Source organism: Enhydra lutris, unplaced genomic scaffold (genome assembly GCF_002288905.1).
Source record: "Enhydra lutris kenyoni isolate GAN:26980312 unplaced genomic scaffold, ASM228890v2 scaffoldscaffold4, whole genome shotgun sequence".
In the NCBI taxonomy this organism is placed as follows: Eukaryota; Metazoa; Chordata; class Mammalia; order Carnivora; family Mustelidae; genus Enhydra; species Enhydra lutris.
Window position 1 is genome coordinate 22,681,024 of NW_019154088.1, and position 24,389 is coordinate 22,705,412.

The 24,389-nt window shown below is 49.5% G+C and overlaps 2 protein-coding genes and 1 pseudogene across 5 annotated transcripts in view; 2 read left to right on the forward strand and 1 right to left on the reverse strand.

Moving 5' to 3' along the window:
* The window catches only part of LOC111158429 (solute carrier family 7 member 7), an 87,055-nt gene that overhangs the window by 25,093 nt on the left and 37,573 nt on the right, over positions 1 to 24,389 (reverse strand). The window contains 1 exon segment of the mRNA XM_022520441.1: positions 5,686 to 6,222. Coding sequence (XP_022376149.1) covers positions 5,686 to 6,222 — 537 coding nt within the window.
* On the forward strand, positions 3,444 to 3,888 carry LOC111159023 (annotated as a pseudogene).
* On the forward strand, positions 18,748 to 23,361 carry LOC111158459 (mitochondrial ribosomal protein L52). Of its 4 annotated transcripts, none has more exons than XM_022520501.1 (5): positions 18,748 to 19,131; positions 19,239 to 19,296; positions 19,400 to 19,467; positions 22,383 to 22,454; positions 22,804 to 23,361. In XM_022520501.1, the coding sequence occupies exons 1-5, from the start codon at positions 19,104 to 19,106 to the stop codon at positions 22,911 to 22,913; spliced, it is 336 nt and encodes a 111-aa protein (XP_022376209.1). In that variant the 5' UTR covers positions 18,748 to 19,103; the 3' UTR covers positions 22,914 to 23,361. The 4 variants fall into 4 exon arrangements, with proteins under 4 accessions (XP_022376209.1, XP_022376191.1, XP_022376200.1 ...); XM_022520483.1 differs by having other exon boundaries at positions 18,760 to 19,131; positions 22,383 to 22,447; XM_022520492.1 differs by having other exon boundaries at positions 19,104 to 19,146; positions 22,383 to 22,447.

A 24,389-nucleotide genomic window follows, 5' to 3' on the forward strand; every position in this document is an offset into this window, starting at 1 on the left:
CATTGACGACTTTTGCTGATCTCCACCACCACACCATGAGTTCCCTGCTCCACCTCTCAACTCCACATTCTACAGAGCCCATCACGTTCAGTAAATTTTTCTCCCATGATCAAAACTTTCTTCCTTTGTTCTGATTCCATGCCCTGCAGGCAATTCCCTGACGACTCGATAGGTTTCCTAGGGGCTATGGTATTAGGAAGCCTGGAGAGCAAATACACACCACCTGGTCATTAGAAATTTCACATGTACGCTCATCACTGTATGGTCATAGACTGGCAACATCGTTTGCCATCAGTTTCTTTTTTAGGTAAGCAGGACTCCGTGGATGGGAAAATGACCAATTCTGGGTCGTGAAGACCCAAGGAAGGCACTGCTCAGGGAAGGGCCCCATATGCCTCCCAGCAGACGCCTGAAGCCTCTCTGCTCATCCCTTGGCTCACCTTCCCTGTTTTAGATGGAGGCCCCATCACTGCCCACCTGTCCAAGCCTCAACCCTTAGCATCACCTCTGAGAGCTCCCCCACTCACCCCCATCCAAAAGTCCTAGAAATTCCACCTTATAACTATTTCCTTATCCATCCCCCATCTCTGGTCCAAAGTCCTTTCCCACAGCGCAGGCCTCACTATCCTTCATGTGGACTCAGGTTTCAGCTCCCTGAACCGGTCTGCCCACCTTCTCACACTTGCCAAAAACACTCCACGTGGCCACCAGAGTTCTTCTCCCAAGTTATTCCAATTTTGCTTCCCCTCTTACAACCAACAGCGCCCCCCTACCACCACCACCGACTTTCTATGTAAAGTCTAACCTGTTTAGGCACTGTATAAACCAGTCCTGGAGCTGGCCCTGGGCTACATTTCCAGTCTCCACCTTCTCACCGGCTCCCACCCCGCATTCCAGCCATACCAACAACAGGGAATTCCCTGAACATTCCATGCCTTTCTGCACCTCCACACCTTTTCACATGCAGTTCCTTCTGTGAGAATTGTTGCAGGAGACAGCTGCAGATCTTTCCAAAACGGTTTAGACATCATGGTCTCTGTGACGTCTTCCTAAGCTCTCTTCCCCACAGGAAGAAAGCTGTCCTGCTCACTCCCATGGTGCCTCTATCCCCACACTTACTATACTGCACGACAATTATTGGTCAACATATCTGTCTCCCACCTCGACTAGGAGTTCTTGGATGGCAAGAGCCACACCTTTTTCTTCTGTTTCCCAGCACTAGGTGGAATAATCAGCACATAGCAGACCCTAAATGAGCCCTGAATGAAGGAAATGTTCTATAGTAAACTCCTTCTCTTGCTGAATTTGAAGATTTAGCCTGTCCTTACTTTGTGCGTAAACTGCTGGCATATATTTGACAACTCTAGCAGAGTGACAAGTGCACCAGACCTATGTTTGAGGGAGGGCTCGGTACATAATAGTGTAACATATTGATGATTATTATGTTTAAAATTACTCTCTTTCTTGGCTGCTTCTAGGCCTACCTCCTGGCTTTCTCCTGAATGGCTATGATTAGATAAACGACAGACCACTGCATAGGTGGTACATGGACAGAACGTCCTCCCAGGTCCCTGTACCTGACATGTACTGGGAGCTCATTAGACAATGGCTGGAGGGAGAAACTCATGAATCATATGTCCCTAATTCTTTCTTACAATCTTGGCTGCCCTTCTGAACCTTCTTCCAGATCTCTAAGTTCCCCGGAAGTTATTAAAGACAGAACAAAGTCCTAGAAGCAGCTGAGAGAGTCATTTCAAACACAATCCTCACCAATACTTTGGACTTGAGTCATAATTTATGGTTTTCACTGAATCTCACTTCATCCACACAGCAGCCTGGAATACAACAGTAACTGCATCTCACCCAGGGTCACATGGGTCTTGAGCCCAGCCACAAACACAAGTCTGGTGCACTTGTCATTCTACCAGAGTCGTGTCCAATATATGCCATAAACCTGCGCACACAACTGTGTCTTTCATTAACCGAGGAGCTCTGCAGACTAATCATAACCACGGCTACTCCGCGCATCTTCTTACAAGGGTGTACCAGTTTGAGGACATCTCTGTTCCCCAGGTAGATGCAGCAAATTAAAAGGGGGTGACAGACAGAGGTAGCTGTGATGCCAAAAGCCAGGAGCAGCTGTCAGATGACAGCCGTTTTGACACAGATCAAAACCATAGAGAATGAAACCTGATGAACTCAAGTTAGGCCAGCACTCTGAAGCCACTGAGACAACATACTCCGTCACCCCAGTGGCCTGGGAAGCCCTCACAGTGATACAAGAATTGAGATGCTCAATGGTGACTCTGAGTCATCAAAAGAAATGTCAAGTTAGGAAGGCAAGCAGACATATCGCTGGTTTTAAAAGAGGCTGCAAAAAACATGATTAACATAATAGGATTCTAAGGCTTAAACGGATGTAGCCATCTTGGAAATTTTACTTAGATGGAATAATCCTTACACCACACAAGATATGTACTGTATACCCACATCTGAGGGCACTTCAAGCCTGACAGATCTAAAATTAGTTTCACCAGTAAGTCAACCTACCAGATCATCTGTAGATGATGCAAGAGAAATTACAGAACACATTTAGGACCTCAAGGGAGAACCTCCTTCTTGTAACAGAGGCAGTGCCTTCCACCCTCCCTGACTGTTCCCACGCAGGACAAACATCCCCCTACACGAGGATACACAAAGAGGAGTCTAAGCCACACACACATGGACACACAAAGCACGGGGGTGCCCCAGAGACACCCACATCTCCACAACAGTGAAAGCAGGGAGGCTGGGGGAAGCTGAGGAGTAAGACGAAGCAGTGGAAAAACCTGAGGCTGGCTGGATAGGCAACTGCACCCGGTACCAAAGGACTGCACCCCACAGCTGCTGCTGCTGGGTAGTCACTCCTTGAAATGACAGCAGCTCTGACTTTCCGAACACAGCTGCGGCATGGAAAGGGTCTCCAAGGTTTCAGGCAAGGAGGGCCAGAACAGAGGCACCTGAGGGATGCGGCTACAGAGGATCAGCTTCTCTGTACCTCCAATGTGGCTTTGCTGACTGTACCGGCTTACATGCATGATTTATGAGACACAGCAAAAGTCAAGGGAGACTGAAAGAATCTGGACCACAGGGCGCCTGGGTGGCTCAGTCGGTTAAGCATCTGCCTTCTGCTCAGGTCATGATCTCAGGGTTCCGGGATCGAGTCCCACATCTGGCTCCTTGCCTCTCCCTATTCCTGTCCCTCTGATAAATAAATAAAATCTTTAAAAAAAAAAAAAAAAAAAAAAGGCAGGAGAGGTCAGCTCCATGGGGCAGACCGTCCTGCTCTGGCAGGGAGCAGGAGCCCTGGGAACGCCGTCCTGGGCCCGGCTAGCTCAGATGCGCACTCTGCTTCTCCCGGCTCCGCCGGTATCTACACAGCCTAAGGCTTGCCGCCTTCCGAAATGGCCGAACAGTTAGACCAGACTGTCGAGTGCTACACCCTGGAAGGGACCCAGAAGCACAACCACAGCAAGAGAATCTGGCTGATTCTGGGGAAGAAAGGTTAAGGGAACAAGTCGAAGGGGACGCTACCGAAAGTTCTGAGGATGTGGGGCACCCTACAGATGCTACAGAACGTCCAAAACGTACATCATTGGGCAACTTCACCCGGACGACAGAGCAACCGAGCCTTCGGAAACTCTCATTACTACTGCTGATTCCAATTCCAGCTGGTGGACCAGCTGCGTGATCCCAGCCATCTCAGCACCCGTGGTGGCTCTCATGTGTCACCTCTCCACAGCGGAAGATGAAACACATTCTCAGAAGCCAAAGAAAGAAAAGACTGCTTTGGACCGGGGAGAAAGAAGCCAATGTGAACTGCTTCAATTGACAGAAACCTTCACCTAAAAAATAACTTTAATATACCTGTTTCCCTTTTCTAAGAACACTTGTGTACTTTCTACTCCTAAACTCTTAGAATGTGCCTTTTGATCATCAATTTTTTTAATGTTCCATCCCTACATAATATACTTATTGTAGGCATGATCTTTCAAAAATATATCTGGTTTTTAAGAGGAAAAAAAAAGGAATCTAGCCCACAGAAAAACTCATACAAATGCAACAGGATATTCACCGAAGCATTACCTGTACGATGGAAAAACCGGAACCAACATTAAGTGGCCACTAACAGAGGACTGATTTGCTATGAAACATAGCCCTGAAATTACATGGAAGCCATGAAGCTTTTTTTTAAAACAGCAGATCTCTAAGTAGAAAATGTCACTGGTAAATTCGCAGAAGAAAAAACTGTAGGATTATATGTTTATTATGATCCTTTTTTGTTTTTTAATTTATTTGAGAGAGAAAGCACAAGAAGTGGAGGGTCAGGGGGAGAAGCAGACTCCCTGCTGAGCAAGGAGCCCGATGTGGGACTCGATCCAGGGACTCCAGGATCATGACCTGAGCCGAAGGCAGTCACTTAACCAACTGAGCCACCCAGGCGCCCCTATGATCCTATTTTTTAAAAACATCAGAACAAAACTACACTTCTTGAGGGGCACCTGGGTGATCAGTCAGATAAGCATCTGGTTCTTGGTCTATAGCTGTGGTCTTGATCTCAGGGTCAGGAGTTCAAGCCCCACACTGGGCTCCATGCTGGGTATGGAGTCTACTAAATTAATCAATCAGTCAAAAGAAACCAAAACACTACACTTTTTTTTTTTTTTTTAAGATTTTACTTAGGGGACGCCTGGGTGGCTCAGTCATTAAGTGTCTGCCTTCGGGTTGGCTCATTTATTATAAATAAATAAAATCTTTTAAAAAAAAGATTCTCTTATCAAAATCTTTTTTTAAAAATTTAAAAATAAAGATTTTTCTGTCAAAATCTTTTTAAAAAATTAAGATTTTACTTATTTATTTGACAGACACACACACAGAGAGAAAGGAAACACCAGCAGGGAGAGTGGGAGAGGAAGAAGCAGACTTCCAGCCCAGCTGGGAGCCCGATCCAGGCTCAATCCCAGAACCCCAGGACCACGACTTGAGCCGAAGGCAGATGACCAACAACTGAGCGACGCAGGAGCCCCAAAAACACACTTTTTTTTTTTTTTAAAGATTTTATTTATTTATTTGTCAGAGAGAGAGAGGGAGAGAGAGCGAGCACAGGCAGACAGAGGCAGAGGGAGAAGCAGGCTCCCTGCAGAGCAAGGAGCCCGATGTGGGACTCGATCCCAGGACGCTGGGATCATGACCTGAGCTGAAGGCAGCTGCTTAACCAACTGAGCCACCCAGGCGTCCCCCAAAAACACACTTCTTAAAGGAACGAGAAAAAGTCACAACTGGCCTACAAACTGCTAATGGGCCTCACATGGGAAAACAGGGGAAAGGTAAATTGTTCTTTGTTGTTTTGCTTGTTTTTACACATTGCTACCATCTGAATTTTCACAGGAACCATACACGAATGTAAAAATAATAAGAGGGGGCACCTGGCTGACTCAGTCAGTAGAATATTCAACTCTGGATCTCTACCCCATTGGGGGATAGAGATGACTTAAAAGTAAACTCTTTAAAAACACTACTAAAATAAAAACAACAAGAGTGTTTGTCAGAAGCATTCCCTTCCAGCTCCTCCCTGGCTTTCTGGGCTCACATCCCCACCTCTGCCCAGGTGCTCCAGCCCACACCTCCTGTCCCGGCCCCACTCACAGATGCAGGCAGCGGCCAGCAGGCGCCCGGCAGCATACGGGGCAAAGCAGCTCGGGAAGATGGGCTGCACCATATAGTTGGCAAAGGTGATGGCAATGATGGCCTGGCTGGTGGGCTCGATGATGAGGAGCGAGGTCCAGAGTCGGATGAAGGCAAGGAATCCCCCGAAGGCCTCGAGAATGTAGGCATAGCTGGCCCCAGATTTCTTAATGGTGGTGCCCAATTCCGCATAACAAAGGGCCCCAAAGACGGAGAAAAGGCCCCCGACAGCCCAGATGACCAGGGAGAAGCCGAAGGAGGCACTGTACATGAGGACGCCCTTGGGGGAGACAAAAATGCCCGAGCCAATCATGTTCCCCACAATGAGGCACACGCCATTGAGCAGTGAGATCTCCTTCTTCAGCGTTACCTGCTCAGACCCTGGGCTGGCTTCGTCCGAAGGGGGGCCATCCCCCTCCCGCTGGGAGGCCACTTCATACTTAACGCCCTCGGCCATGGCAGAGAAGCAAGTCGTCACCAGCTTCTTGGCATCGCCTTCTAAGGAAGAAAGATAAAAATATAGATCAGGGGCTGGCAATTACGTAGAACTCTTGCCCACAGTGGTCGATATGGGCAATGCCCCCCCACCCTGCCGAAGCTCAGAGAGCTCTCTCTGGCCTCCCACCTCCCATTAACCTCCTCTTCTCCATCTGGCTCATTAAAATAACCCCAACTTAAATTGTTAAGGGAAGGCTCTCACTTCCTAGAGAGAAAACAGCTGTTTCTCCTCATTAGGCTGGGGCTGCCCACCAGATTTACAGAAGAGAAAACTAAATCCTGGTTCTATCTGAATCTGCTGTGACAAAAGGCAAGTTGGCAGTTCCCGGGTATAACCGTCATGATCTGAATCTGTGTTTTTTGGCCTCACCCCCAAACAGGCAGGCTGTCTTCCCTCTAATTTCAGCCTCACCTGTCACCTGTGCGAAGCTGCAACGTGAGGAACCAGCCTTGCAAGCAGCCTTTCTGGGTTCTCCTCACAAACTTCTCTCCTCCCCCCCAAGGACACCGGCTCTAGCTAACCTAAAGGGAGGCCCTGGGGACCTCCTGCTGGAAACCTACAACCCTCCCCCTGCTCAGGGAGCCGCTCTTAACCACCCTTAGGTGAAGTCGGCAGCCCAAGCAGTACCAAGCAGTACCGGCAACCCCCCAACCCACCCTGGAAGAAAGACGACAGATTAGTCTCTTTTCCTTGCTTTTCCTTCCCAGACCTCTTTCCCGGGCCCCTGGTCTTCCAGGCCTCCTGCTGTCAACTTCCTCACATTAACAGAGACGCATCACCCAAAAGATTATGAATGAGAGAAGGGTGATCCAAAGGGACAGCCCAACCCCGAGGTGACTGGAGGCAGCTGATAACAGCTCCCCACACAGGAGCTGCAGCTGGAGAGTCGGCACCCAAAGCCGCAAAGGCACCCAAAGACGCAAAGCCCAGGCGAGGAAGCCGCTGAAGTGTCTACAGGTGTCGGCCCCACCGAGCAGCAGGGAGGAAGAGAGAGAGGCCCTCCGGCCCTGCCAAGGGAGAGGTCTAGCGCCAGAGGCCCCAGGCGAGGAAGTCACTGGTCAAGGCAGAGCAGCACAGCAGGTGGGCGAGGTGGGCCAGGCGGAGGGGAATGGGGGAGGAGGGAAGCACACTCACACCCTGGGCCCGGGTTCTAGCAGGTTCCCCTGGGCGGCAGCCACAAAGACACAGCCTCTGGGAACTGTGGCCTGACCGCTCCTCCTCTTCAGCCAGCAGTAAAAGGAAAGGCCCGGCGAAATGCTTATGGATTTAAATCAAATCGAGAAGTCAAGATGGGTGGAGGGGGAGAGGGAGGGGGAAAGGAGGGTTAAGCAACTGTCTGGGTCCAAGGTTCATGGGCCCTTCACATCTGCAAAAGGGGCAGCTAGGAGCTCCTGGCTCAGCACTTTCCGTGATAAGAAGGCACTCTCTCAGGAATCTCCTTTGTCAGCGGGACTGACAGCCCAGCAGAAAGGACAGTCGCTGGGTGCAATTTCTGCAGCCCCGGGAAGCTGGCCCTCAGGCGATGAGCAGAGGACTGGGCTGGCGGCTGAGAAGGAACAACCCTCCATCCTCCGGGCCCCACCCTAGCCCTGCTCCCCTCTCACTGCCCTAGGAGAAAAGCAGGGAGGTGGCAAGGGTGCCACAAAGGCCTGTTGCTGTGCTGAGATTAGAGGAAGTGTAAGTGCAGTCCCCACAGTCGGTGGCCTCGTGACGGGTGTCCTAAGAGAGGAACTCTGCACACTTCCCCTCGGGGGCCCCCAAATTTGAGCCATGACCCCAAGGCTGAGCGTCAAGCTATGTCCAAGGAAACAAGGTCAAGAAATGAGACTCAAACCCCTGGTTGCATCCCCTCCCTACTCCTGTGTCCTTTCATCCTCAAAGGAAACCATCAATTCCTATAAACACCTTCACCACATACAAGTTTAGTCCAATTTCCTAAACATATGGAGAAATAAGATTTCACTGAGCTATCCTGGACAGACAGGCCCGGAACAGACAGAGAAAGTTAAGCATTTTTTTGGAAATCACATATTCTATCTTCAGTCTACTTCAATCTGGTATTCTGGGTCTCTTTCACCAACAGAAATACATCCTATCCATTCTGAAATCTGTCAGTCCCTTCCCACACTCCTTCTAACGCTACAACCTGAGAATGAAGTTCTAAAAATCCCCCCCCGGGGGGGGGGGGGGGCTTATCTCTACCCTGTATCTTTGCATTAAAGACCCTTAGATTTTTTTCTTTTTTTTTTTTTTTAACAGAGAGGCATATCCTGGTGTCAGCCTTCCCAGAGATCATACTTCTCCCAAGCCATCCTCACAAATATCTGGAAATCCCTCCAGAGGAGCCTGTCCGTGTATTCCAGCTGCCTCCCTCCATGCTCCTATAGTGATAGCTGTCTTTTATGGAGCACTTACCCGGTGCCAGACATACCACTAAGCACCCAAATGCCTTATCTCAGCCAACCTTGCCTGTGACCCAGTGCCAGGATGCCAAACTAGCGAGGGAGGTGGGGAGGCTCTCCAGCAGAGAGCTGGAAAAAACGGCCCGGTGCTATAACTCCCCCGCGCACACAGCTCCCACCCGCTCCGACCTGCTCAGACCTGCCCCACCGCCAGGCCTAGCCCTCAGACAAGAAAACACTTCAGATCGCTCCCTCCTGAATTACCTGGGGGAGGGTGTGATTAGATTAAACAGAAAGCCTCTGCCATCCTTTAGCCTGCAGGCTAGGCTCAAGACTCGAAAAAAGCCGGTCCATCTCCTTCCCGGCTGCTCCTCCCCTTTCTCATCCGTCTACACGGATGAGAGGCAATCACCCAAGTCCTCTTGGCAGCGACGCTATTGCTAGGGTGCCCCCTGCTTAGCAAACAAAAACATACGGAAACACATCATCCCGCCTGCCATTTTAAGACCACATTTACTGGCACCAAGGGGTGGACGGATGTCCTAATGGAACATAAAAGCAAGAAATGAAGGATGGACGAAGGAAGGGGACCCCGTGGGGAGGGTGGGGAAGAAGCGTGCAGGGTTCAGTCCCCCGCTGCGGGAAAGCGAAGTCCACATCAGGGAATCTTGAGACGGAAACCCACGGGGAGGGGGCGGGGCGGGGCGGGGGAGGGCTGTGAAACCCACACTCCAGCAGACAGCACAACCTAGCGGCCTCTGCAGGAAGTGCTGCCAGTGGAATCTCCCTAGCCTGCTCAGTCTACACAAACGACAGAAGCGGTAGTACTTCAGGGAAAAGATGCGCCCTCCTTCCCCAACCACGGCTTAGCACCGGAGGCTGTGGGCAGGAAGGCACCGGCTTTGGCAGCTCACGTTCCTCCCGGAGACTCTGGCTCTCAGGCAATGCTTCCACCATTCAGGCAGCCTGGGACCAGGAGGACCTCTCCCAGGGGACTCTCCCACCCCAGGCTTTACGGGAGAAACTTCTGGAGTCTGGAACCCTAGAAGATAGCAGCATTCCTGATACACAGCACCCCGTGTTTTCTTCCTGCCTGAGGTGCATTCAACTCTGAGGACCTAGTGGAAGTTACAGGACAACACACTCATCCTACAGCCTATGGGTGAAGTTTCAGATTCAGGGGTTCAAAGAACACAGGCACAGGGCCCCCAGTGTGCCATGCCCAGCACAACAGCCACTGAAGCCCCTGCCCCCAAACCCACCCATGAATGGCAACGCCAAAGCATACTTCCTCCAGGAACCAGCCCGCAGTCCAGGGTCTTGGCTCCTGGGTCAAGCTCAAGTGCTAAATGTGAGAAGCCACTTTACCCCCCACATACCCCATGTCCTGCCTTCCTAGCTCCAACTGGCCTGTGCTGCCTCCCCTAACAACAGAAACAGAAAACACTTACACTGTGGTTCAGCTGGATGCCCCCATCACCCCAAGCTGGAAGCTCAGCTCCTCCCTGCCCAGTTCTCCATTTGTTTTTCTATATTCCACTATGGCTACGATAGTCCCTTAAAAAAAAAAAAAAAAAGTGAAACAAGAAATTGTTTACTCCTGTGGCCAGGGCTCCCATTAGCATAGGGCTGAAGCTTCTGGGCAGAGGGCTCTGCCTGGGGAGGGCCGGGACTAGGACTGGGACCGAGACACAACAGGCTCTTGGGTCTCCAGTGAGCCAGTTTTCAGGACGCTCACTACATCCTTCTCCAGCACTTCCCCTCTCGCCCATAGTCCCTCCTCTCCCACCTCTTACCTGTCCCGTGACCTTTGGGCAGGTGCGAGGAGGAGGGGCTACCAGCACCCTAGGGGGCGGGGGAGGGGAAGGTGCTAGGAAGGGAAGCCGGCTAAGGCTCGAGCAGCAGCGGCTGTTGACTCCGAGGAGCAGAAAAAGCAGAGGGTGACGGGGACCGAAATGGAAAACAGGAAAACACATGTGTGACTCTGGCCGGCAGCGGGGAGGGGCCAGAGGATGGGCTGGAGCTGGGACTGCCTGGTCAGATCCAGAGGACCTCGTCGCCTGCCCTCCTCTAGGCACCTTCTCTACTCAGTCTCAGCAGCCCCTGTTCCCCTACCTCAGCCCCAATCTTCCTTGTTGCCCTACGTTTCCCAAGCACTAAAGCTCTCCCAGCGACTGACAGTGCCCTCCTATTCGCCTGTTCCCCTCATTCTGTCTCCTACTCATCTCCCACTCACATACTATCCTTGGTCCTGCGGAGGGCATCAGCTCCATCGTTAGGGCTCTGGAACTCAGCCCCTATGGCAGGCAACACATGCCAAGAAGACCTCTTGTGTGAGTACAGCCAGATGCCGCAGCACAAGCCCACTCACAGCTCAGGTCCCCAGTTGGTTCAGGGGAGGCACATGCCGCCAAAGAGCCAGCTCTGGCACCTTGGGCAAGCTAATGAGTTGGCACCCCTTCAAACCAGGATCCTTGAAATATCTGTTGAATGTCGACTTAGCGGAGGTGGAGGAATACCGATTTTCTTGGAATCAAAACAGGAAGACTCATTCTTCCTATTCAAAAGGAGAGCTTATTCTATTAATTCATCACATTCATTATATACAACTTTCTGAAGAAGTTTCTCAGTGCGCATATTAAACCACTTAAACTGCAGACAAGAGGGGTGCCTGGGTGCCTCAGTCTGAAGCGTCAGCCTTTGGCTCAGGTCATGATCAGGCTCCCTGCTCAGCAGGAAGCCTGCTTCTCCCTCTCCCACTACCCCCACTTCCAACCTCGTTTGTGCTCCCTCTCTGGCTATGTCTCTCTCTCTGTAAAATAAATAAAATCTTTTAAAAATAAAAATAAATCACAGACAAGAGCATAAATGTCTCAGGAAATCTCTCTGGGGGAATGGCACTTCACGGTGGATGGGGCATTTTCAGAATTCCAGCTGTGACTCCTGCCTCCCTACAACTACCCGCTGGCCAGTCTCAGGGCTGCACCCTGCAACTCAGACCTGTACCTGCGTGTTGCAAAATTATCCTAGAGACAGACAGTCCAGGTAAGCAGTCGTCAAGAGTTCTGTCTGCGGATGGGAGCCAACTTAACCACTCATCTAGAGACAGAAATAGGAGTTCGTTGGCACCAAACGTCTGAATTCCTCCAAGGATCACTTAGTGCCTTTTTACACCCAGGCCACTGCCCAGATGGCCTGCCCCTTCATTCCCCTCTTGGGTCAAGCCCACGATGTATAGGAAGGAAGTCCTGGGATGACCACCGTAACATGGTCCCCTTGACATGGCACCTGCACTGTCACTCCACTCAAGCACTCTGGCCACCTCCTTGCTGTCACCACACAACATACATGATTGGCAACATTGTTCATCCCTTCACTCACTCCATCCAGGACTGTGCTTATACACCACACTACCACAGGCCTTCCCCGAGGAGTCTCTGAAGGGGCAACTTCTTCCTTCTTCATCCATTCAGCATTCTGGACTTTTCTGCAAGGGCACCACCATTCAGAGCTCATTGCTCTGTTGGTTGTCATCTCCCTCACTAGAATGCAAGCCCCACCAGAGCGCTTGCTCTTCACCCTGTGTCCCCAGGGCAGAGCACATGCACACAGTCAAGAAAAATTGCTGGAAGAATAAATGAATGAATGAATGAATGAATGAATGAACAACACTGTTCCCGCTAGACTGACTTCCCAGGAGCCTGGGCTCTGGGAACCTCCTTGAACTTGCCCTTCTGGCCCACTTATGCTGCGGCTGGTCTGGCTCCTCAACTAAGCAAGGAGTATCTGGAAGTATTTATCCTTTTTGACAGTAATGGGTTGAAGGGAGAGGGAGGGTATGATTTTCAGTTTGACTGCGAGGCCTAGAATAGTTTGAAATGAACGTTTCGTTTCAGTCGCGGAAAAACAAAAAGCCACTATCTCACGCGCCCTCCGGGACCGCTGCTGTCCCACACTCCGGCTCAGGTGACCGGTCTGGGTGCGGCAAGAAGGCGGACGAGGCAGAGCGAGGCTAGGGCTCAGGTTCACGAGCATGCAGGCGAGTTCAAGGGTAGAACCGCAAACCCTTAAGCGTGACCTCTTCCCGGACGCTCTCCCGCAGCCCTTCCCTTCCCGGTGACCCAGGCCCCACACCTCTCCGCCTCCGCCCAGCTGCCGCCGGGCCTCTCACCTTTGCCCCTCTCTCCCACGCTCTCCTCCTCCCCTCTCCGCCTCGCCTGACCCGGCCCGGCCCTTTACGTTGCCCCCGCCGGTCCCTTTATTACCATCTTTCCCCTAAACCCGGGTTGTTCCGAGTCGGCAGCCCAGAGACCTTCCCAAATCCCGACCCAGCCACCGCCCTCCCCCAATGCCCCTCTTAAGAGCTCGGTCGCCACCAATGTCCAGGTCTGCCTTGCGGGGGCCAGGAACCCACCCCACCCGGCGTCCCTTCCTTTCCTTCCTTACACCTGGCGGAGCAGCCCTCGTCCGGGCTCCGGGAAGCCCCGGGGCGGGGGGGAGGGGAACCGTGTAGACGAAGGTTTCCAGGGTCCGAGAACCCAGGGGCCCCGCAACCCGCTCCCCTGCCTTCTCCTCACTCAGGTACAGCTGCGCTGCCTGAAAGTGACTGCGGATACCCTTAGACGCGTCCTTCGCCCCAAGACCGCTCAGCTTCCTCTTCCCTCCCTCCCAGTCCTGCTCGCGCTGGCGGCCCGACGGGGGTCCGGGCAGGAGCCCCAACCCGTGGCAACCCCGCCTTCAGTCCGGAGACGCCAGGCTGAAACTCGGGAGGGACTCTGGACTGCAAAGCCCGTGGGGGAGGGGGAAGGGAGCGGCGCCCGCCGGGACCCAGGGGAGGGGTCTCTGGGATGGACGTCTCAACTCCCCGCCCCCTTGGGGAGCTGTTGCATCAGCTCCGAGATCCCTAGCTAAAAGCAAGTGGTCTCGGGACGCCTGGGTGGCTCAGTTGGTTAAGCAGCTGCCTTCGGCTCGGGTCATGATCCCAGCATCCTGGAATCGAGTCCCACATCGGGCTTCTTGCTCGGCAGGGAGCCTGCTTCTCCTTCTCCCTCTGCCTCTGCCTGCCTTCCGTCTGCCTGTGCTCGCTCTCTCTCCCTCTCTCTCTCTCTCTCTAATTAATAAATAAATAAATAAATAAATAAATAAATAGATAAATAGATGGATAGATAGATAGATAGATAGCAAGTGGTCTCCACCAGGCCGGGAAGGTGTGTCGGCAGTAGAGCCGCCGCCAGGAGGCAGCACTTAACCAAAAATATCCTGTCTTAGGGTGCCAGAGAAATGGTTGGAGTCCCCAAAGTATCTTTCCGTCTAAAGAGTCCTACTGACAGCGTGGACACAACAAAAGAGGTTGTTGCTGGGCTGATTCAAGGAAAGGGATCTGGAAACACTCCTTTCACCATGTTTTGTTTTGTTTTGTTTTGTTTTGGTTAAGATTTTATTTATTTGACAGAGAGAGAGAGACCACAAGTAGGCAGAGAAGGTGGGGGTGGTAAGCAGGCTCCCTGCTGAGCAGAGAGCCTGATGTGGGGCAAGATCCCAGGACCCTGAGATCATGACCTGAGCCAAAGGAAGAGGCCTAACACACTGAGCCACCCATGCGCCCCCTTTCACCATGTTTTAAGGCTAAAAGATGACTTGTAAATACTGTGATTTTTTTTTTTTTTACACCTTCCGGTCAAACTCCAGCATTTTTAAAGCCAGCATTGTCACTCTGCAGAGATTTACAAAGAGCCACCCTCCTGAAAGCCCAGCGTGGTGGAAAGGCACACAGCTGAGAGACTTCCCAGTTGCCAGGCAAGAAAAAAAGAGTGCAGTCCGAAGTCATAATTTACCCATCTTGAAGCTGGATGATTTAACACAAAATTTAGCCAGAACTGATTTAGCAGCCATGGGAAAAGAAAGGGAATATGTTACCAATAAATTATGTGATAAGGAAATAATAAGCAAAGAAATGTATTGTATGAGGGCTAGCCTTTAGCTCCCACACTTCCTGCATGGGGTGACAGTGATTTAATTGTTGAGCTGTCCTAAGGAGGAAAATAATGAAGGAATGTAAAATAAGCCACTTCCCAAATAGTTTGTTCTTCTCGAAACTTCACTTTGGTGAGAAGCATGCAAAAAGGAGAACAAGTTACAAAATGACATGGAATTGGCCACCCTGAGTCAGCTTCACTGACATTTTCTCCAATGCCATTATTATTCATCTCAACAATTTAAAAAAGCACCTAATTTCCCAGGGACACCTGGCTGGCTTAGTCAGTGACTCTTGATCTTGATCTCAGGGTCCTGAGTTTGACTCCCACGTTGGGCACAGAGATTACGTGATTCAAAATTTTTTTAGGGGCACCTGGGTGGCTCAGTGGGTTAAAGCCTCTGCCTTCGGCTCAGGTCATGATCCCAGGGTCCTGGGATGGAGCCTCACATCAAGCTCCCTGCTCCTCAGGAAGCCTGCTTCTCTCTCTCCCACTCCCCCTGCTTGTGTTACCTCTCTCACTGTCTCCCTCCCTCTCTCTCTCTCTGTCAAATAAATAAATAAATAAAATCTTTTTAAAAAATAAATAAATAAAAATTAAAAATTAAAAGCGCCTAATTCTCAGAGCAGTGCCCTTGAACAAAAGTTAGTGGACAACGAAGTATTAAAACCAAATACAGGTTGTGACGCCCTTGAGAGGCAAAGGAGTTTAGAGAGGAAAGACATGAAGCTCAGATTCCTAATGCTTCTCATTGCTCTTAACGCCAGGCTTTCCCAGATGAAGTCAAGAGGCTAAAAGACCTCTAGTTTGGGGTGAGAAAGCTGCTTTCCTGTGGCTTGAGTCTAGTGAAGTCATTAAGGAGTGCTGTCCACTTGCCAGACCTCCCACCCCTGCCACAGTGTTCCATGAGGTCGCTGAGAATGCTGCTGATGTTAGCTGTCAGCACTAATGTTCTTTCTCTCTCACTCTCAAAATCCTCACCCATATTTCCTGCTATTTACAACCCACGGGCTGTCCACATCACACCAACCACGTCAAAGGCTGAACTTGTCTTCCTTCCAAAGACCTTCCCCCTCCCAGATTTCTCAGTTTTCCCAATTAAACTTCCCATCCTGCCCCCAAAGTTCTCCAGCTCTGACTCCTTGACTCCCACAGCTATTAAACTATCACATGCATTCATTCCTGCCTTCAGAACTTACATGGTTCACGGTATTTGTTCACCTTATTGTGTGTGCCCTCTTTTATAATTCAGCGTCCCCCTAGTGTGTGAGCTTCTGGAAGGTAGGAGTATTGCTGCTTCGATTACTTTCTATCGTGTTGGTGGTAGTCTAGCTTGTCATCTTTCCTATCAATCTTGAATGTTGACACTAAGGTTATTTTTCCGGCCCTTACCTTCTACTGTTTGACTTGCCAACTGTAAACTATGGAATGGGATTCCAGGTGCTGTCTACCTCAGCCATGTATCTCAGAACCAGCCAAAGGTATATGAAGCCAGGCCCGGGAAAGTGGCCTTCAATCATGATTGCAACTCTAAAACAATAAATCCACAGCCACGTTTTGATTAAATTTCCTGATCTCTGAAAACTACAAGCAATCTGTACAGCTATTGCTTCCTGGACTGTCTAATCTACTTTACAGGTTTTTATGAAAATCATGTGAAATCATTTATATAGAAGTGTTTCCATAAGTGAAAATGAAGTGTATGAAGGTAAGACGGTGATAGTTCTTTGATAGTTCTTTATTGTCCTACTGCCCTTGCTTCGTTTTGGGGATCCATCTGTTGGCTTAGAGCCAAGGTTCTTTTGTTCCCATCCTTTCTTCTGTTCAGCCCCAGCCTATACCATTATTGTTACTGAAACAGCTGTTTTTACTTCTTAAACCAGGATCCACCCTTCCCCTCTTTCAAAGCACAGCTCCAAGCCACCTCCTGTGGAAAAACTTCCCAGTCCTGCAGAAGGAAATGATAAACTTCCAGATAGGCCATTGCACCACTCCCTCAGTTTCCCTCCAGCCCCCCGTGTTAAGTGGCTAGCCTAGCATAAAGTAATGGGCACTTCTGTAAGAGCTTCATCATTTATAAAGCATTTGCTCTTACATTATCATTTTTAATGTTTTCAGAAATGTGATATGTTAAGGGTTTTTTAATGAAGAAATTAAGAATAAACGAATTCCCCAAGACAAATAATGATTTAAAAAGAGGGAAGGAATCATAGATCTGGGTTTACTATGTACTAATACAGCATAGTCCCACCTTACCCACAGAGGATACTTTCCAAGAACCCCAGGGGATGTCTGAAATCGTGGATAGTACCAAACTCCATATATATTATGGGTGTTTTTTTCCTATACAGACATACCTATGATAAAGTTTAATTTATCAATTAGGCACAGTAGGAGATTAACAACAATAATTAAAAATTAAAACAATATACTGTACTAAAAGTTATGTGAATGTGTTCTCTCTCAAAATATTGTACTGGGACACCTGGGTGGTATAGTCAGTTAAGCATCCTACTTTTGGTTTCTACTCAGGTCCTGATCTTAGGGTGGTAAGAATGAGACCAGTGTCTAGCTCTGTGCTCAGCACAGAGTCTGTTTGGGGTTATCTCTCCTCCTCCCTCTGCCCCTCACACTTGTGCTTTTTCTCTCTCTCTCAAATAAATAAATAAATAAATCTTTAAAAATATATCTTATTGGACTGTATTCATCTTTCTTTTGTAGATGATAAGATGAAGAGAAGTGAATGATTTAGGCATTGGAACTTAGCGTTAGACTACTATTGGCCTTCCCATGATTTGTCAGAAAGACTGGGGCACCTGGGTGGCTCAGTGGGTTAAGCCTCTGCCTTCCGCTCAGGTCATGATCCCAGGCTCCTGGGATGGAGTCCTGCTATGGGCTCTCAGCTCAGCAGGGAGCCTGCTTCCCCCTCTCTCTCTGCCTGCCTCTCTGCCTACTTGTGATCTCTCTCTGTCAAATAAATAAATAAAATCTTAAAAAAAAAAAATCATCTGCTTCCACAGGGCAATTGAATGTGGATAACTAAACCCGTGGAAAGCCAAACCATGGTTAAGGGGGGAACTTCTCTACCTGCCTCACAGGTGGCTGCACGGATTATTCAATTTCTTTTTTTAATTTTATTTATTCATTTGACAGACAAGGTCCCAAGTAGGCAGAGAGGCAGGCAGAGAAAGGAGGAAGCAGGCTCCCTGATGAGCAAAGAACCCGATGCAGGACTCCATCCCAGGAGCCTGGGGTCATGATCTGAGGCTTATCCCACTGAGCCACCCAGGTGCCCTGCACGGATTATTCTAGATAATATGTGGTGTTAGCCCTTACAAAGATAAAATCAGATCTTGGCTTCAAGACCTCTTCCTCAAGAAAGCCTTCTTTAATGGCCTTCTCCAGATCAAGTTTCCATTATAGCTACAAAGGAGTACTTTCCTTCCCAACACTCATCCTGAAAGAGGATGACTCCTCCCATTTTGGCCTCAGACTTCCTAGTTGGGTTCTTCTTTCCAGCTCCACTCTGGGCTCAGATGGAAGACCCTGAGGGCAAAGCCACCTATTAGGGGAAGGAAATGACCCCTCAAGAAATAAGGACTGTCCTGAGCCAGCAAGATCCCACTTGTGAATGACTCTAAGACAAGAATTTATTTGACCTTCACTGCCCACCTGCATCTATTCACCCACCTTTGCCCCTCATCTTCCTTATATAAATCCCAAAGTATTTTTGGCACTTTGGAGACAGTCTCTGAGACACTAGTTTGCTGTCTTCCCAGTGTTGGCCTCACACTGAAATGAATTCCTTTCTTATTTCACCATTAGTTTTTCAGCCTTTGGATTTTGTCAGTGGCAAGTGGCTGAACCTAGTCTGTTTGGGATCCCTGCGGCCAGGTGCTCTTGCACCCCTGTGCACCCTCTACAATCTCAGCGGTACTATTACAGTAATGTGTGTGATTATTTTTGTCTTCTCTCTCTAGACCCGGAGCTCTTATCAGAATAGTGATGACATCTGTTTTGCTCTCCATAGAATCCCCTGCACCTAATAAAATGCTTGTCACATATAAGCTCTTCAATTTTGTTGAATAAATAAGGACTGAAGCCCAGATTTTCTTATTCATTCTAGATTTGACTCTTAGGCTCAGAAAAACGTTACAGTGATGAGGAAGAAGGCAGAATGAGGTAAATACTCCTCTAAGACAAAGACATATATTCCGAAGGACTAGACATCGCTGCGCAAAGGTGGCTGGAGCAGTTCCAAATGGTTCAGTCCAGGACACGACTTCCACACAGGATGTAATCATTACTGGCGATTCACACGCAGACCAATCACTCTGCCCCGCAAAACCCCGGTAGCAGTTCTGTCCTCTTTTCCGTACAGTGCCCCAAGATGGCGGGGCCCGTGATTGAATCCCAGATTCAAGATGGCGGCTTCCGACTTCCCCTGCAGCGTCGCGCGTAGCCACCGAGGCCACGCCTACTTCCGACACCGCGGCCTCCAGTATGGCTGCTTTAGGTTCTCTGATGTTGAGTAAGTGGGTGTGGGGTCGGTGGGCTCGGGAGCCCGCTGGGGCAGGTCTAGGACCCCTGAAATGACTCCATGGCCTCTGCTCCAATTCTGCTCTGTTTTTCCTGCAGGTGTCCGGAGGCTGCACAGCAGTGTGGCGGCTCAGGCCGGTAGCCAGTGGCGACTCCAGTGAGTGCCGGTCTAGTGCGGGTCTGGGGGGCTACTCGGGCGCGGGGTACTGCGAAGCCGGAAGGTGGGCCGAATCCTCACCCGACTATTTTTCTCCACCCAGGCAGGGCCTGGCTGCCAACCCCTCCGGCTACGGGCCCCTTACGGAGCTCCCAGACTGGTCTTACGCGGGTGAGCGCTGACCTGACAGTTAACTCAGTTTCTCCCAGAGGAGATGCCCATAGACGGAGCGAGGCCGGGGTGGGGGGGGGGGGGGGGGAGGGGGGCGAGGTGGGCATGTGTTTGGGGGGCCAACGTACTGAACTTTGGGGTTTTTTAAATTTTTATTATTTAAAAAAAATTTTTTTTTCAGTTTATTTGACAGAGAGAGAGAGAGAAGGAACACAAGCAGGGGGAGTTGGAGAGGGAGAAGCAGGGTCCCCAAAGAGCAGGGAACCTCATGCGGGGCTCAATCTCAGGAGTCTGGATCATGACCTGAGCCCAAGGCAGATGTTTAAGGACTGAGCCACCCAGGCCCCCCTGTCCTGAACTTTATATTTGGAGTTCGGGGGAAGGAGCCCAGTTGTTTGTTTTGTAAATTAAACTACACCTATGGAAAGTAAAGCTAGCTCAGGATCTTGTGAGGATGAGCAGAAGATAATTCTAATTTGGGACGCCCCGGTGGAGGGAGTGATAAGATTTTTATATTTCTCGTGGTGGAATGGTTTTTAAAAAGTTAGAAAGACTCAATATTCAGTGTGGTGAGTACATTGTTGAAAATTTGGTACCAAATGCAAGGTGAGCTCTTTGAAAACTTGCCTAAATGAACATCGCAGAGAGAGGGGTTAGAAGGGTGAGAATTGAGAATGAAGAGCACCCTTCAGAAGTTTCTTCTCTTTACTTGGGGCGGAGGGAGGGGAAGGAAAAGGAAAGAAAGAAAATATAGCTATTACTCCTAGAAGAGAGGGATGGATCTTAGAAAAGTTGAAGCCACTCCCCACACCCAATATGGGACTCCAGTTTACAGGTGGGAAAATTGAGGCCTTAGAGTTCCTGTGATCACACACCTAGGTGTGTGTGATCGCAAAGGAAGGACTAGAACGGGGTAGGGGCGAGGCCCTCTTCCACAGCACAGAGACCTGGATACTCATACCCTATTGGGTTCTTTAGGAGTATGATCCCAAGAAGGATGGTAAAGATTTTTTCCCCTTGCTACTTACTGCAGGAAACCCAGCGTCTCCTAAAAGTAGTATGGAATATTGGAAAGACTTGAATTGATTCTTATTTAAGATTTCTCTACTTGCTGATACTGTGGTCTTGGACATGTTACTTAATTGTACCTCTCTGTTTCCACAAAACTTTTGGGCAGAGTTTTCACTGTTTCTTACTTTGTAGAAAGTAAGTGTCCTTTTTTTTCTTCTTCATTATAAACAACTTAAGGTCAGATACTATGTTTTTCACCAAGTTAGCAGATATTTGTAGAATTTGTGTGATATGCTTGTATGTCTGCACTATACTACAGTGAAACCTAGGGACATAATCTGTAAAAGTCTAGCTGGGAAAACAGCATGGACGTTTTAGAAAATAATGGGGGTGCCTTGGTGGCTCAGTCAGTTAAGCGTCTGCCTTTGGCTCAGGTCATGTGTCAGGGTCCTGGAATTGAGTCCCATATTGGGCTCCCTGTTCAGTGGGAAGTCAGCTTCTCCCTCTGCCCCTCCCCCCCACTGATGCTGTCTCTCTGTCAAATGAATAAAATCTTAAAAAATAATAATACTCTAGTGTTCCACACCTTTCCAAAAGAATTTGAGATAGCCAAATAAGGGGGAAAAAAAAGGTACAATAAATGTCCCAAGGCAACTAGATGAATATTAAATCACTGGTAGGCACTTTTTTTTTTTTTTTTTTAAAGATTTATTTGACAGAGATCACAAGTAGGCAGAGAGGCAGGCAGAGAGAGAGAGGGGAAAGCAGGCTTCCCGCTGATCAGGGAGCCCGATGCAGGGCTCGATCCCAGAACCCTGGGATCATGACCTGAGCCGAAGACAGAGGCTTTAACCCATTGAGCCACCCAGGTGCCCCACTGGTAGGCACTTTTTAAAAAGGTTTTATGGGGGCATCTGGCTCTCTGCTCTGCAGGGAGCCTGCTTCCTCCTCTCTCTCTCTGCCTACCTGCGATCTCTCTCTGTCAAATAAATAAATAAAATCTTTAAAAAATAAAAAATAAAAAGGTTTTATGTATTTATTTAAGAGAAAGAGGGAGCGAGCCAGAAAGACCACAGGCAGGGGGAGGGGCAGAGGGAGAGGGTAAAGCAGACTTCCTGCTGAGCAGGGAGGCTGATGAGGTGAGTTCCATCCAGGGACTCCAGGATTATGACCGAAGCCAAAGGCAGATACTTAATCAACTGAGCCACCTAGGCACCCTGACAGGCACTTCTTTCAGGAGAGAGCTCACAGAGTTAAAGAGGTCTGAGGAGGATTTCTGGGCAGATAGGGTTTTAGGGGGGCCTAAGTATGAGAACTGGGCTGAAAGGAAAGGAAAAGAGAGCATTTCATTGAGGAGTGAGATGGAATTTAGCAAAGACTCACGATGAGTAGAACAGTGATCAGATTGCCTGAGTAGGGAGTTTCTAAAGATAAAACAGGAGAGGGGTGCCTGGGTGGCTCAGTCGGTTAAGCATCAGACTCTTTATTTTGGCTTAGGTCATGATCACAGTTGAGATCTTGAGACTGAGTCCCAGACTGAGCCCCAGGTCGGGCTCTGCACTCAGCAGGGAGTCTGCTTGAGAGTCTCTCCATCTGCCCCTCCCCCTGCCCACCCTCTCAAATAAAAACTTAGGGGTGTGAGATAAGAGATTCAGCCCTACAAAGGATCATTCCAGGATAATGAGGGGTAAGTGAAATAGAGTAGGACTATGCCTTAGAGTTTATTCTTGGCATGCCTTACCCTTGACACTGAGGGACGGGTTTTTGGAGAATGAAGCCACCCCGGGTATGAAATGGGAGAGAGGAACTAGCGACTGTTTCTTCCCTTGTTCCTATCCCAGTGCCTTCACAGGGTGCTGCCAGCCATCTCTAATACCTATCTTTTTCTTCACTTCCATCTACAGATGGCCGCCCTGCACCTCCAATGAGAGGCCAACTTCGAAGAAAAGCCCAAAGGGAGAAGTTTGCAGTGAGTGGCTAGAGCCCAGTCAGGGCAACCTGTGTGTACTGGGAAGGAAAAAATGAACATTTTAATTTGGCTTGAGCTGTGTGACACCTAAGCTCACATGTGGCCCCTTCACCAGCGTTTTAACAGCTGGGAGAAGGGAGGAAGAGAGTGGGGCACTCCCAGGGCAGGAACCAGTAGTAGCCGTTCTGCTACCCATTTTGCCTCCTCTGCTTCCCATTCCAGGACCCAGTCCCCTTCCCCAGTCAGCAGTGTCATTTTCCAGCTGAAACCTCCAGCTTTGATCTGTGAGTGAAAGGATATATGGTGCAGAGCTCCAGCCCCAGATGTTATCCACCCTGTTTTCCTGTCTGTTTCAGAGACGAGTTGTACTGCTGTCACAGGAAATGGATGCTGGATTACAGGCATGGCAGCTCAGACAGCAGGAGAAGTTGCAGGAAGAAGAAAGGAAGCAGAAAAATGCTCTTAAACCCAAAGGGGCTCTCCTGCAGAACCCACGACCAAATCAATAAAAAGCAGTTCCTGTCTCCCTTTCCTGGCCTCTCTCTGGCTTTCTTCTCTATCACCTACATGCCTCATCCCAGCCAGAAGAGAGAGCCTTCACATTCCCCATCTGTCTTCAGAGCACGAGAGTGTGGACACCGGGAAGAACCGCCTGTAAGATCACTGCCTGGAGGAGCTGGCCTAGTGCCCTCATCCCTGGCTCCATTCCAGTTCAGTGGAATCTTGCTCTGGGATCCTTGCTCGCCTTTGCAGGCCAGAGGACTGGCCCAACTGAGAACAGCAGCTGCTCTCCGTACATGAAAATGGGGCAGCAGCTCTCCTGGTTTTAGCTCGGCACTCAGGCCTTTAACGGCCTATACACAGCTCAGACTGCATGTAGTTACTCATTTAATAAATGTTCTGATGAAAAAGGCTTTCTGGCTGAGGTCCATTTCTTGGCAAGCAACTGGTGTCACTTTTCCTAAACTTCAGATAGATGGCCCAAGAGGCTACCCCCACTGGGAAGGCTGACATGGGAAGAACCAGACTTGGGTGTTGCATATCTAAAGAGAAGGATCTTGAGGTTTCTGTGGTTCTGGCTGAATTCCAGAGCCTGGTCAGAGAGAGATCTATACCTCTCCACCCCAGTTTGTGTAGGGGAGCCCTGGAGGTGCTCAGCCCCCAATCAGTCATTGTGGCATAGGTATCCAATATCCATGTGTATCTCCCACAAACCCATAAGCTGCCCAGGACGCAGGGAAACCTTTCCTGTTACTGATCATGGATTCTGGGAGAAAGGGGCCTTTGCTCCCATTACAATACAGAGCACTGGGCTTTCTTTCCATTTTTCTGCCACAAACTTGTAATAGTTCCAGATCTCTACTATTGCTGGAGCTTCTTACCTGACCTCAATTCTTTCCAGCCTCCTTTATTCCTTGCGTGGCTTTCCCTCCCTTCTTTCCCCCTACTACCTCCTTCCTCTCTCGCTGACCAATGCAATTCTGGGATCTTAGATTTCGCTGATGGTCGAGTTTTCTGTCTCCCACACTTTCCTGCTTCTGTTGGGCGGCTTTTCCAGATCTAGCTCTCAGCCTCTTATCTCTCTTCCCTACTGTCAGCTTCAGCTCTCCCTCCCCCTTCCCTGCATACCTCCACCTTTTGTTCTCTGTTTAGTCAGTCCATGAACATTTTACTCCTCAAGGGAATTGTCTTTTTTCACTGTAGAGGGGAAAACCAAACCCCAAAGTCCAAACTCCCAGTCTCTCTTGTCTAACAGTTTCCCCGAACTTGATTTGCCTTTCCCCACATTCCATGGCCTTGCACCTCCTTCCTCCCAAGCCAGTATAAGGAGTAGCCAGATTGCAAATGTTGGTGTTTAAGGGACGGCATTTGTCTTAGGACGGGACCAGTGTGGCTGTGGAGTTGGTCGGTCGATAGTTGGGTTTTGTTACTATTGCATGTT

What these genes read in the sequence shown, in the direction of transcription:
- LOC111158459 (XM_022520492.1), top strand. Translation starts at nt 19,104, where the DNA reads ATGGCTGCTTTAGGTTCTCTGATGTTGAGTAAGTGGGTGTGGG. An exon ending in GGTAGCCAGTGGCGACTCCA is followed by an intron (nt 19,297 to 19,399) that starts GTGAGTGCCGGT and finishes TTCTCCACCCAG; the next exon opens with GCAGGGCCTGGCTGCCAACC. An exon ending in CCCAGACTGGTCTTACGCGG is followed by an intron (nt 19,468 to 22,382) that starts GTGAGCGCTGAC and finishes TTCCATCTACAG; the next exon opens with ATGGCCGCCCTGCACCTCCA.